Genomic DNA, 13,779 nt, shown 5'->3' with positions numbered 1-13,779 from the left:
TTGGATAGGTCTTCCCACTCCAATTCAAAGATTGAAGTTTGAAGACTGGAGGACGGTATATATCAGGATAGAAACCGCTGATTTATATTGATTTTAATGCTCAGACGGTGGAAATAAGACAGTTATCGTCATCATTGTAATTTATCTCCATTACAGAGCCGCCCATACACATGCTTAAGAACCTCCATCATCAAGTTCTCAGAAAGATGTTTCTTTTATTGATCATGAAATGGAAACGTCGTAATCTACAGAGGTTCAAGTGCGTGTTTGTGTCTGAACGGGTGCATCTCATCATAATGATGATTTCATCAGGTCTCCAAGTATCGATTTCAGTCATTCCCGAATGTCCGTAAACACACATATCCTCCTCCCTCTTAATTGGAAATACCAACTCCAATTATTTTGTACACGCTAGTCAAACTTTGAGATATGAAATGAGTCTTGTACTTTTATAAATCTTCAGCTTCATCATCCTAGGTAGATGAAGCGTTGAAGAAACCACTGGAGAAAGAAGTATGCTTAAGCACCATCAGCTTCTTTCGTGATGCCGATATCCCCCTTACAGGTTTGCACTTTTGTCGCTTAAGTCCTTTCCTACACTGCTGCTGTCATCTTTTCGTCTCCACTTTTGCTTGGCATGGTCGCAAAAGAAGTGATCTCTACTTTCACATCATGTTTGATGGTAGGCATCTCTGAAAGTGATCCGTCTAAGTTTCGAAAAGAAGAGTGGTGACTGCTGATAGCCTATTATGAGGGGTTGTTGGCATTCTTGGTCTGCCACAGGAGGATAGAAACATATGTCAGACGCAATGTGCAAATGGTTCTTAGCGCGCTTTTCTTTCTGCTCAACGATTACCGGATCCTGATTGTCATTGTCCAATACGATGACATCAATCCAAAACACTTCGCAAAAGCAATCAGCTTGAGCTGGGTGGCCCACTCACCCGTTTTCGACGTTTTCTTCAGGTACTCCCGACCAACTCGACCCCCTTTTACAGCAGTCGCTGCTTCGTTATCGACAGAGAGAAGGGAGCCGCTGCCAGCTCTCCCAGTGCACCTGGCGAAGCTCATATCTAGAGATGATATGAGAAATGGTTTAGAAACTCATCTGGATGAGTCCACACGTGATTGATTACACGATGGCAGGTCACCATGTGATTGTTGAAATCACCAAATATCTCATCTAAAAGTACTCCAAAAAGGCGATTTCTTAGAACAGAAAGAAGATTGGGCACAGCAACTTCCCCACGAGATTATACGCAACCTTTACATCGTGCATTACAAGGAAGGAAAGGACCGAAGTTCAGGTATACATTATACACTTGATAAAACGAAAAGAACAAGGCAGTACTTTTTGGTCAAATAGGGAAGTCCCTTCAGACCATTGCCAAAACAAAAACCTAGCATACGGTCTTCCAGACTTTCAAACCACCATCTAAAATGCGGGGTTCAAACTCCGCCGTCATGATAGGGCTGAAAGTTTAGTCAGTGTGTGATTTGAGAGACACGAAGCACTTGCCCAATGTAGCACGTGGCTTGCATATATATGTACGCCAGGGTAGGATTTGTTTAGGCAGTCGTTCTGAAGATATTCAGAAATATATATAAAAGGGATGATCTAAGAAGGAATTCAGAAAGAATATTCTTGGCACGAGCAGTTGATATCACAAAAACGCTCGAGCCTCGGATTATCTCCGGAATATCTTCTGTGCCACAACACTCCACTTTCAGTATATCCCAAGTGAGATATCTTTTGTCTCTACTTCCATTCGAACATTGGAATCCTGTTGTCAAGACTTGGATACCAGCTATATCGACAATGCCAAATATTGTGGTTGTTGGGTTCGTTTTCTCAAACCTTTCTCTCTTATCTTCCTAAAGTAACTCATGATGACTGACGTCTTTGAAGCGCGGGAGTGTCCGGTTTAACCACCGCTTTACTCTTATCCCAAAATCCTGACTTCAAAGTCACCATTGTTGCAAAGCATATGCCCGGTGATTACGACATTGAATACACATCTCCGTGGGCTGGTGCAAATTATCTTCCGTGAGTCACAATTTACCATTCCCCTGTCCGGGCAGAATCAAGTACGAAATGAAACATTAATACTCGATTCACAGGGTATCAAATGCATCCGACTGTAGATGGGAGAAGCGGACATGGTATGAACTCGCAAGACTAGCGAAAGATGTCCCAGAAGCCGGCATTCATTTCCAAAGTAAGTTCTTACAGTCCTCCCACTTTTGAGGTGACTCCTTGCTGACTCCATCAGACACTGTGATTTTAAACCGCAATAAGGATGCTCAAGGGATCACAGGTCAGTGGTTCAACGAGTTACTCTCCACTGATCCTTGGTTCAAAGATGTTGTCCCTGATTTCCGTGTATTACCACAAAACGAGATCCCTGCTGGTGCGGACAGTGCAACTGCATTTACATCAGTTTGCATCAACACAGCCGTCTATTTATCCTACCTCGTTGGTCAATGTCTAAAGAACGGCGTCGAACTTCAACGCAGCATCATCAACCACATTTCTGAAGCTGGCGATCTACATCACACCGGCAGCAAAGCTGATGTGATCGTGAACTGTACAGGTCTTTTAGCCTCGAAACTCGGCGGCGTTATGGACAAAGATGTCATTCCTGTTCGAGGTCAAATCGTACTCGTACGTAATGATCCTGGTGTTATGTTAACAATTTCCGGCACCGACGATGGAGATGATGAGGTATGTTATATCATGAAACGTGCAGCTGGTGGTGGTACAATTCTAGGAGGCACATACCAAAAAGGAAACTGGGAATCCCAACCGTGTCCGAACCAGGCTATGCGAATCATGAAGCGAGCTGTGGAGTTATGTCCTGCTTTGACAAATGGAAAAGGTATTGAGGCATTGAGTGTCATACGTCATGGAGTGGGACTACGACCGTTGAGATTGAGTGGAGTCAGGATTGAGAAGGAGAAAATTGATTCTACATGGGTGGTTCATAATTATGGACATGGAGGTTGGGGATATCAGGGCTCTTATGGATGTTCGGAGGGGACTGTGGAGCTTGTTGAGGAGGTTTTAGGATCCAAGTCTAGACTTTGAGCGCGATTCACTTGATAATTTTTCTACATGCCCCAAGTGTGCCAGTGGGAGATGGTAGATTTTTATTGCCGTAGATATTGTCTCTATCTTGAGACTTTTGAATTTTTATCATTCAAGCACGGAAAAGTCCGCCAGATAACGCTACATATTGTTCACATGTCGCATGAAGTACCTCATAAATAAGTTTTATGAGCAGAAAAGCCAATTATCCAACCAATAGTAAAGGATATATCATCCCACATCTCTAGATCATCCTAAAGAGGAAGTGCCGCGCCCAAACCAAAAAATCACTCGGCTAAAAGAGCAGCGTTTCAAGGGAGCCAGACTTGCGTTCATCGGCCCAACAGAGTATAGACAGGACTGTAAGAGTTTTGTCTGGCACCCGATTGTATCCATGAAGACAAAACGATTTCGTCCATAAAATACAACGCTGGCCTCCTGGCGCATTTTTTGATTGGTGTACAGTGATGCATGCCATTTACTTGGTCTCCCTGGAATCACTGTTTTGACCGCGTCATCATAGATCTGGAAAATATATATTCCTTGGGGTACAACTAGCACTCTTTGGTAGACGTCGTCGCGAATTTTTAGGGGTAAGTCAAGAAACTGAGGACAGGTGAGGATGCTTGCGAAACATAGATATTACTCGTTATATGAGCATCCATAGCAGGTCATAGGGAGAGAATTTAAGAAGCTCGATAGAAAAAAGAAACAGCCAAGGCTCATGCAGACCTTGTTGTAAAATGGAATGAGAAAAAGAAAAAAAGAGAACGAGAGATGAAGTCGAAACAAAAAGCCATCGTATGTTTCGGTATCGGTGTCAGACCCCTAGTTGCAGTATTGTATGTATGTCAAGAGTCGGATAGTATGCACGATGATTGATTGGGCGACGACAATGCTACATCGGCAAATTCATCGCCGATTTGCTGATCGTACTGAACTGCTTAACAACTCATGCCTTACCTGAAGACTTCCTATGCTGGCTGGATGTGACCACTTGATGAGGGCCTTTGGAGCTTAACTATCTTTCGAATCCCTTGCACTTAGATTGTATTTGATTTCCATTCTGCCCTATGTATCATGACTATGCTCGTCAACGTTTCTGATCTTGACCTTCTGTTTGGGTAATTTCAAATGCAATCTTCTAAATTTGATATCGCAAACAGGCCGACCCGTTGGGGTCCATAATTAAAGTGTTTCTGAAGAGTATATGTCAATTGAAGAACTACCCCAAGATATCGGTCTTTCAGCGTGAACAGCAGGTAGAACTATCATGAACGTTCCTATACATGGAAAGGACGGGAGAAATGGGTAAATTATCCACACTTAAACTTTGTATCTGGAGCTATGGCTTTCTTCCCAGCTCATCCAGAGAGATTAGTCCAGTGGTTTGCGCGTAACAGTTGCCTACCAGATTGATGGCCAACAGGACATGCGCAAACGAATTCATCTCGGTGTGTTTGTTAGCAAGAGATTCATGCCCATCATCATTCAGCGACTGGGAAATGAAACTCAGAGCAAAGCAAAGTCTCAAATCAAACTTCTCGCTGCCTCTGCAGGAGATAGCGATTGACTGATTGACAAAGCATTCAGAGGAACCATGAAGCGCATGACGGATCCAGGCACATCATCGGTGTCGTAAAGCACACAGCAACAATGTATTGCATCAAGCATCTCTGAGTTGCGATTATCCAATGTTCCAGTATCTAGTATGTACCCCCATCATAGGAAAGCGTGAATCAGACAGAGGACTAAACAACAAAGTTTTCACACTGATATAAAACCCCCTCGATTTCACAAGATCAGTATAATTCGGCACGAATACCGCTATCGAAGATGCACTTTAAGATCTCTTTTTGGGTCAGTCAAGGTTCTCTACTAGAGACGACGCATTTTGATCAAAGTAATGTTTGATTGACTGATAGACATCGAATTCGAATTCCTATCGAAAGGCATGGATTTGATGTCTGTCTTTCTCTTGAAGTAATGAAGGAGATGAAGGGAAGAGATATAACATATTGATATCACAACAGGATATCCCTAGGGAAGATAGATGAACAAATGATGAAAGTCGAATATTTCTCACCTCGAGAAATTTGAGAAGAAACGTTTATCAATTAAATACATTATACCAATAATACAATAATTCATCTACAATCGTGGGTACGAAGATGACAATACTAGATAATTATATTGCTAGCAAGTTCAAATTGCCTACCTAATTTCACAATTCACGTAACTTACCCTTTGTTTTATAAATTCTTGGCAAAATCTTTGTGTTCCATCGCAGATGAAATGAGGTACATGAGGTGCGTGCACCAGCTTTCAAAGATCTTCATCTGTTTTGATCCTGCCTATCTACTGAACACCTTACAACCACAACCACCACGTCCAATTACGGGAAACTCTGCGATTCCTAAAGTCCCCACGAACGAAAGATAATATATCAATACGGATATTCTCATACTATAGCAACGATGGATTACTCTGATGCTTTGTGAGTTTCCCAAAACTTGCCTGCACCGTGCTCGTTGCGCGGCTTTGAGCTTGAGCTTGAGATTGAGGGCTAGACCGATTGATGATAGTTGAGGGATTGGGGCTTCAGCTAGAGCTTAAGAATACATTCTACTTCTTGGTAGATTCGATAGATTGGGTCATGGCAGACGATGAAAGTCCAAAATGATAAAAATCGATTCAATTGGAAGCTCCTCAAGCTCCAAGGCTTCATCAAGAGCTCTCCCCAGCCCTCAACCACACCAGCCCTACTGCCCAGCGTCCACGATTGAATGTGCCAGTTCAAAGTTCATTGTTGAAGACGAGACTAATCATATATTCCTCTTAGCCGACTTGTCAATTTGGCAGTAGGTGTTTTTATGGTTCTTGGTGGAATTTCCCAATTCTTTCCTTTAGGCTTGTAAGTAACATACATATTCATGCGACAGCAAGAATCGAGAAATCTGCTCGTTCTAACATCATCATAGCCAATCTATTATCATTGGATGTTACGTTATCATCTTCGGAATCTGTAAGTTATCCTCATACTATATCCTCCCGCTCACGAAGATTACTAACATACAATTTCCCAGGCACTGCTCTTCTTGGTTCGTCTCACCTACCTTAAGCTCGAAGTTTCACAACAATCCCATCTCATCAAACCTCGATTTGGACTTCAAATGAGCCTGCCAAATATGTCGCGCATGTCACTAATACAAAATTATAGAATTCCAAATTCCACCACAAGTCTCGCGCTATGCATCTTTCCTCTTTTCCTTCCTTGGACGAGGAATCTGTACGTCACTCTCCACATCCACATATACAACACCCACCACAGTCCGAGCAAAACTAACACCCAAACCTAGTCTACGTATTCGTTGGATCCATTCTCTTACACGACCACGTCTTGCGCGTCATTGCCGGTTCTTTAATTGGCATAATCGGTCTTATTTACATTGGTCTCGAGTTTGTACCATCTATCGAGCCACCTGCGAACATGAGGTGAATACACAATCCCCCTCCCCCCACATATCACTCTATACAATTACAGCCTATACGAAACCTTTTGCTAACGATCATTACCGCAAACAGAGAAGCAGATGGAGGATGGGGCGCCGAACAAGTCTAATCGCATCGCATACCTCCCGTCGAGTTCCAAGACTCCTCAACCGCGATCACTCAGCTCAAACAAGATATCTTCCATATCTCCTACGATACGCACCATACCTCGATATCGCATCTACTTTTCCCCTCGCAAATACTGCCTTAGCCATCATCTATTTATTGGTACTAAAGACGCGAGTTTCCAGAAAAACAGCCTTGTATTACATATCATATTGTCTCTCTTCCACCGAATCACCGATTCAAATTAGCTATAGAACGGACGGTGACATGTCGAAATATCTCCTTACTATTTCTCGCGTGCGTATGTATGTACGTCAGCCGGTCCTCAATAAAAGCAAGATACAAAATCCAAAGCTGGGAAATTACAGAATTCACATTGTGAGACTTTCAACTTGGGATTATGTGATATTGATATAGTGTTTTTATTTTACTTAGACTCATTGAACTGCAAGTATCGAGGGTCTGTTCTGTCATTTTTTGTTCCGTTGGAACCGCCTGCACCCATCTTGCTTGCCTGAGCCTTAGACCCTGTATCTGTTTCAATGTACACATTAGAGTTGCAAATTTGTGCATCTAGCACTCCCAATATCAAAAGCCCGAACCTGGCACTGAAGATATACCAAAGATAAATCCTGCACGCCTCTTGCCATTCCAATGTTACACTGACAATAAGTATAATGAAATCCCCCATTCGTTAAACGGCAGAGGGGTATCTGTGTCCCATCCCATTCCGATTATGTAATGCCCCCGAAAAAAGAACCCCTGGTAAACTCCCATCATATCATGCAGTATGTGATCCAGTCCTTGAAGACAAACTTGCTCACTCCCATACCTCTATTCTTACTCACTTTCCTTTCCCGTTTCGTGCTCATCGTATTCTTTCCCATATCTGCAATAACCCTGCGAGAAAATTCACAAAGTAAACGCACATTCGTAATTTCGTAGCTTTCTTTTTCGTCCAATTTACCGGAAAGGCTAATGTGGTTGGCGGGTAAATATTAATCCAACCCGTTTCCCAATTCGGCCAATTCTCTTTCCTTGGCCTTTAAAGCCTCCCTCATCTTTTCCGCTTCCCTCTGTAGCATCTCCCTTCTCTCCGTTTTTGCGCGATCGCTTTCACTTGCCGGGTCTTTCGCACTGCTCAGTGCACTTCCAGCTCCACTACCCGAGGGACTGGTTGAATAAGTAGCAGGACCGACGGTACTAAGACTCGGGCTAACAGCGGCGGAATACCGGCTTGGGCTTAATCTCAGACTATCGGTTCCGCGGCGGAAGCTAAGGTCATTCTCAGGATTAACATCAGAATCGGAATTTGTGAAACCGTGGTTCAGTATCGATTTTATGGACGAGAGACGTTTAGGTAAGGTTGATGCGTGTGCAGATTCCGAGGAGAGAGAATTATTTGGGTCCATATCGGTAGCGGAAAACGATCGTTTTCGAGAAGGGGAGAGATAATTGTTGGGCGATACGGAAAGTCGATTATGAATTGGCGAAGGATACGATGCCATTGGCGGCAGTCGATTATCATTAGTCAAAGAGTCGAGATTTTGGCCTTGATAATTTGGATTGGACGTGTAGGCGCCAAGATCAGATGGTGGATGTTGCTGATGCTGATGCTGGCCATTTTGTGTCCGGATTGGTTCGGGTAGAGCTCTTCCTGGATCGTTGCGTAAACGAAGACCCAAGTTTACTGATCCGTCAGGATTCATTGTACCTCGCTCAACTACCTCTTCTGGGGAAGCACGGTCGGACTCTGGCGAATCCATTGTACTACTAGTTTCGTAGCTGGAAGCTTGAGAACCTTGAACTGCTGGAACCACCCTCTTGCGACGTTTGATAATTGATTTCTTCATAGTCACTGGTCGATGCACGCCATGGAGTTTATAATACAGCCCTATCATGTGTTAGTTCGGATGCGTTTCTAGCTTGTCGGTGAACTTACCACAAGCGTTACAAATTGTGTGACCACTCTCATCTCTACGCCAGAGCGGTGTGATGGTAGTTCCACAGTTTTGGCAAGCTACAACGACCGTGGTATTTTGTGCTTGTAGTTGGAGGGATGCGACATCAATCGGAGACGGCGCATCTGTTGGTTGATCATTTTGCGGCTGTGGTGTTTGTGTTGCTTGTCTATCTTGACAAGAAGTAAAGTGAGCGGTTTTTGAGACACGATTGTTGAAAGCTGGGCATCCACCACAGCCTTCGGCGCCTCCAGTACCATTGCAGCGTCCACCACCAGGGCATGTTCCTGTGGAGGTTTGATCTGCAGAAACATAGGTTGCGCCAGCAGTAGGAAGTGAAAGTGGCCCGCTCGCAGAGGGAGATTCCCGTTGATCTCCAGAATAACCGATAGGAGCAGTGGTTGGTGGACGTTTTAGATTTGTGGGCCGAGAAGCATTGCGAGCTTTTTGATATAAACCACAGGCATTGCATATAGTTGCTCCTTGCGGAGACCTTCGCCAAAGTGGTGTTCTAGTTGTGCCACAATTACTTGAAAAAGTTAGTCACAACTACCTACAAAGCAATTGTCTTCATACCTGCAAATTTGATTAGATTGAATCTGCTCCACCCCTGGGGACGACGCGGGGGCGCTGGCCTGGGAACTCTCTCTTTGACTCCGCTCTAACGAGATATCCCTAGGACTGTGGTGATTTACTGGAATACCAGTAGTCATAATTCTATCCGAGCTTTTATAGTCGGCATTAGATAAGATGCTATGGGTATAATCTCTTTCTTGTTGGCGCTGATCGTCGTATCTTGAAGAGGTTGCGGTTCCGATCAATTGATTGCCTGCTTCATACTCTTCTTTGGTAGGCTGTTCCATTGCAGCAACAGCTGATCGGACAGGAATCACTTCCTGCCTCCGTTGATGCGGTGATGATGAGCCTCTGTTACTCATATTGCTAAAAGGATGATCCGACTTGAAGCCAATCGAAGGAGCTGTTTGAAGTGCGCAGCACATATGGCTTCCTGAAAACGTTGACGTGTCTCGGAAATATGTGATTTCTGACGAGCGGAGAGAAAGCAGTAGCTAACGCCAAAAGATATGATGTGAAAACTGTCAAAAGTAAGAATCGAGTTGTAATGTTCTTTATGAAGTAGTGAGAACTGTAACGCCTTTGGAGAAGGAAGAAGACTTTGCTATTGAAATAGCGTGAAGGTGATGTCGATTATTCTCTAATCTCCTCGTGCAATTATAGCTGGGGTGGTGAGATGATATGGTCGCCGATGAGGTTATCCTACTGACGTTTGGATGCGTATGAGGAGGCAGGGTTAGATTGCCTTTGAATCTTAGCTTAGTCTCTTAAGCTCTACCTACTTGCGCCAAAAGATACAAGCTGCTAGGGCGTGATGCAGTAAAGATTGGTGCTTATATTCGGAAATGCTGTGAAAATACTGAAGATTACTCCTAGAATGAAATTGGTGCCCAGTTAAGGCTTGCAAGATCCAAAAAGCCCTGAAGATAATTTGAGGGTTTCGTCCTAGAGACTCGGGGCTAGAACTTCTGATAAGAATTGAAAGTCTGTTATCCAAGGAGTTGGCCTGGTTAAGTTGAAAGTCAGCTCGACAACGTGGTAATAGTTATTGAAAATAGACTTGACAAAAATCGAGTAAGCTATGCAAATTCCAAGTGCTAACAATAATGCAATTCTCTATGTTGTGGTCGTGATTGTGATTTGCGGTTGCACGGGCCAAGTTTATATTGGAGCGGGAAACAGAGCCTACAATGCACTACGCAAACTTCGACTTTGCCGTTGTTGAATGGGAGCAATGGCAATGCGATCAACCTCATTTGCTCTAGTAAAGGCTCCAGAACCAAATAAAAGGGGGTAGAGTGACGGAAAATACAAGTGTTGAGATATCGTGCTGTGTTACCTACCTAAATGCGCTTGGATTTAATGGCTTTTGGATCAAAATGATCGCCGTGATCTCCGGAATTTCGAGCACGAGAAAAGGAATATTGAAGTTGATAATATGAGGAAGGATTGAGCGATTGCGATTTGATTTAACTTCACTCATGCAAGCCCAATTCCTTGTCTGACACAAGTTTTGCTTGCTTGCTCTCACTGAAATCCGTGACTGAAGATTGATTCGATAAAGTCCAGTGACCAAAGTTAACCTTCCTCTCCTCCCCCTTTCGGATGTTTCAAAAGACTCTTTCTTTCTTTCTTTCTTTCTTTCTTTCTTCTTCGCTCCTTGAATCTGGATGTCGTCGTTCTCTTTTCCTTATTCAAATGTGTGGCCTTTGTCATCCATAATCTATAATGTGTAATACTTTGTAGAATCCAAATAACGGTGAGATGAGCAATGTAAAGTCAGGGGGGGGTGTAGAGGCTGGATGAAATGGAAGGAATGTCCGAAAGAATATCCTCTTTCCCTTCACGGCGGTAGTGACAACAAGTGAAGAAGATTATGGTGAGAATCGTGAAGTGTGAAGATGTTTTGAACTCTCCTTCGCCCTTGAGACGGTGTGGTCGGTGTGGTCGGTGTGAAGGGGATTCCTGTTGCACGAATGGCTTTTTCGAATATTCCAATGAGTTTTTTTGATGGTCGGTACTCGTGCAGTAAGGTTGTAGTAGAAAAGGGCTTTAGTTACCTAGTAGGTAAGGTTAGAAATTGATCGCTACCTAGGTAAGTTATGCACACCACTTGCTCCTCTCAATCAAGAAACACCTGGAGTCCTGGAAAGGCAAGCGTCACTTACGCATAAAGAGTGGTTCTATTGCGATTAGCGTGAGCTAAATGATCTTAGCGTGGTCATTCACATTATCTTATTTTTCATTGGCTCGGTTACGGCCATCTTGCACAAAGATTTGATGCAGGGTCGCAAAATGGAATACTTATCGGGACCTTCCTGGCATTTCCCTCGCACATCCCTAGCATTGCGCAGGCTGGGACGCTTGGAACTTGGTATCTCAGTAGGTAAGCAAAGAAAAGGTAAACGGCCGTTGGTCCAACATGCCGGGTATCACTTCACTCACCTTCCGATTGATTCGAATTTCCAATATTACGGAGCAACACATGAGATAAAGGTCACGAGACATCCATGCTAGCAGAGCCTACCTAAGCCTATCTGGGTACTTGGTATCCCCTTTTCCATTTATTACTAGATGGACTAGATGGACTAGATGGGACTCACATTCCACTCCCAGTGACTCGAGTACCGAGGATTACGTGATCAAGATTCTACCATGTCTTTGACCAATCAGTACCAGGGATTATCTGATCCTATGCGTATACGGAGGATACACCATGTACGATTAGAGAGTGTAGAGTATCAAATAATATATAGATGCGAACGTAATCTTCTTCAACAAGCGACATCGACAAAGCCAACTCCTGTGGAAGAAAAACATTATGTAATAATATCGCATCAGATGTCACCACTAGCTATCTTTGTAATGCCATTCAAAATCATGGCAGACGATGCCCAGATTCATGTCATGGCACAGAAAACTTTCTTCCATTGGAACACTATCTTATCTAACCATTGAAGGGGCAGCATCACATATCACATTCATCGCTTTGAACAATTAGTTCACCGGCGACCACATTTCAATCACATTTCACTTCCTCAACGAAAGCCTTTTGCCATAGACCTCCAAGGATTGTTCTAGACCATTTGTAGTCCTCAATGCTCATCGTTTCCACTTCTCCAGAACACAACCGCTATATGTACCTAGGTCATTTGCTGGCAGATCTAAGTATACTGTTACACTAAACTATATTTTGAACCAATCACCTTCCATACAGATGAGATGTGTTTCTACATTTGCTTTTTTCCGCTCCCCATTATCGCTTCCAGAATGCAGGCGAACGTGTACCCTGTCAAGGGATTCGTGGAACAGAATTGCCACTGACTATCGGACTATTGTACAATCCCACCTCCGATGCTACAAAACGTCTATCGAATTTGAATAGCGGCATGGACATTTCAATGTTGGTCACCTCACGCGCCTATAATCGCTGCGTCAAATTCATACTCAAGGACATCGGTGGCACAATAAACCAGCGAGAAAAAAAAAATTCCAACGTACAAACGTACTTCTTCCACGTTGAGCTTTTCTCGACTTTGATATTTCCTTTCAACTACAGTACTTGTTTTGAACTGACATCCTGGTGGTTCGTGATTGGCATATATATAGTTCGCACGCACCTCGTTTGCATTCCTTTTCGTACCCCCAAACCACCAGCCACGCCAACGATCCTCCTTGAAAGCCCCCCAGTAAGATCCTCAGCCTTATCCTTATCCATGAGTTCATCTCGTGTTTGTGTTCGACTCGAGATGGCCAACTATTTTCGATACAATACGATACAGCACATCCTCCTCAAAGTGTGAATGTTTTACAAGTACATATGCAGCGTGGACCAATTATTCAACCTCTTGAGTTCAAAGAAGTCAACCGTAAAGTTAGTCTCCGCAGCCATAATTCATCAGCACTCCCGCTAAATGACAGGAGTCTATTCCGATGTCACGGAATTTCAAATGCTACATTGGTATCTACCCAATCATAGCCTACATCAACAAAATTTGAACGACTCCGACTAATGACAAGAAACGCCCCGCGTTACAACCACCAAGTACCTCACCCTGTCAATTACTATGTTAAAGGTTACTTTATCGTCTCTAGCCCAACAGTCGTGGTAATGTGACCGTCAAGTCTCCACGGGTAACAATTTCTGTTATACGACAGCGGCATGGAATATATTTTCCTTTGCCGAATCCGAACTGAGCCCGTCAGCGCAAAGACCCGAAATCATACAGCATGAAAAAGGGATGAACTACATCATACAAACAAACTCGTCCCTTGCAAAGGCACAACATGATTATTGGCCAAGAGAGGAGGAATCGAGATTACGGATTCGTGGCTCGAGTTCCCCCTCTTCATACATCTCAATTATCAAAGTTTCACAACTTTGATGTTAATGGACCTTACCTATCATCGAGATCCACGAATGTATTTCGAGATATTTATCCTCATCCTTGACGTTGATCCTTGAGCTTGACACCATGTAACATCAAAATGCTATAGCTGTGCAACTAAACAACGCATGGAGCCGCCGGCTTACAT

General features: G+C 43.6%; 4 protein-coding genes across 4 annotated transcripts; 3 read left to right on the top strand and 1 right to left on the bottom strand.

The window, feature by feature from the left end:
- Positions 1–1,819: 1,819 nt before the first annotated feature.
- On the top strand, positions 1,820–3,088 carry Bfra_005956 (putative d-amino acid oxidase protein; the record flags this gene model as incomplete). The annotated part of the gene is made up of 4 exons (XM_037336331.1): positions 1,820–1,842; positions 1,910–2,047; positions 2,122–2,219; positions 2,274–3,088. The coding sequence occupies 4 exons, from the start codon at positions 1,820–1,822 to the stop codon at positions 3,086–3,088; spliced, it is 1,074 nt and encodes a 357-aa protein (XP_037191541.1).
- Positions 3,089–5,565: 2,477 nt separating this feature from the next.
- Bfra_005955 (putative copi associated protein) lies at positions 5,566–6,710 on the top strand (the record flags this gene model as incomplete). Its single annotated transcript, XM_037336330.1, has 7 exons — positions 5,566–5,585; positions 5,931–6,002; positions 6,070–6,113; positions 6,175–6,189; positions 6,309–6,377; positions 6,448–6,583; positions 6,674–6,710. 7 exons carry the CDS (start codon positions 5,566–5,568, stop codon positions 6,708–6,710), a joined length of 393 nt encoding a protein of 130 aa, XP_037191540.1.
- A 994-nt stretch (positions 6,711–7,704) lies between these two features.
- On the bottom strand, positions 7,705–9,668 carry Bfra_005954sa (putative gata transcription factor protein; the record flags this gene model as incomplete). Its single annotated transcript, XM_037336329.1, has 3 exons — positions 7,705–8,600; positions 8,649–9,196; positions 9,244–9,668. 3 exons carry the CDS (start codon positions 9,666–9,668, stop codon positions 7,705–7,707), a joined length of 1,869 nt encoding a protein of 622 aa, XP_037191539.1.
- A 2,844-nt stretch (positions 9,669–12,512) lies between these two features.
- Bfra_005953 (uncharacterized protein) lies at positions 12,513–13,628 on the top strand (the record flags this gene model as incomplete). The annotated part of the gene is given in 4 exon segments (XM_037336328.1): positions 12,513–12,801; positions 13,026–13,204; positions 13,223–13,319; positions 13,369–13,628. Coding segments are annotated over 4 exon segments (825 nt in total), but the record flags the coding sequence as incomplete, so codon positions are not given.
- Positions 13,629–13,779: the final 151 nt, after the last annotated feature.

Source organism: Botrytis fragariae, assembly GCF_013461495.1.
Source record: "Botrytis fragariae strain BVB16 chromosome Unknown tig00000075, whole genome shotgun sequence".
Taxonomy (NCBI): Eukaryota; Fungi; Ascomycota; class Leotiomycetes; order Helotiales; family Sclerotiniaceae; genus Botrytis; species Botrytis fragariae.
Note: the sequence above shows the minus strand (reverse complement) of the source record. Positions and strands in the feature narration are given on the sequence as shown.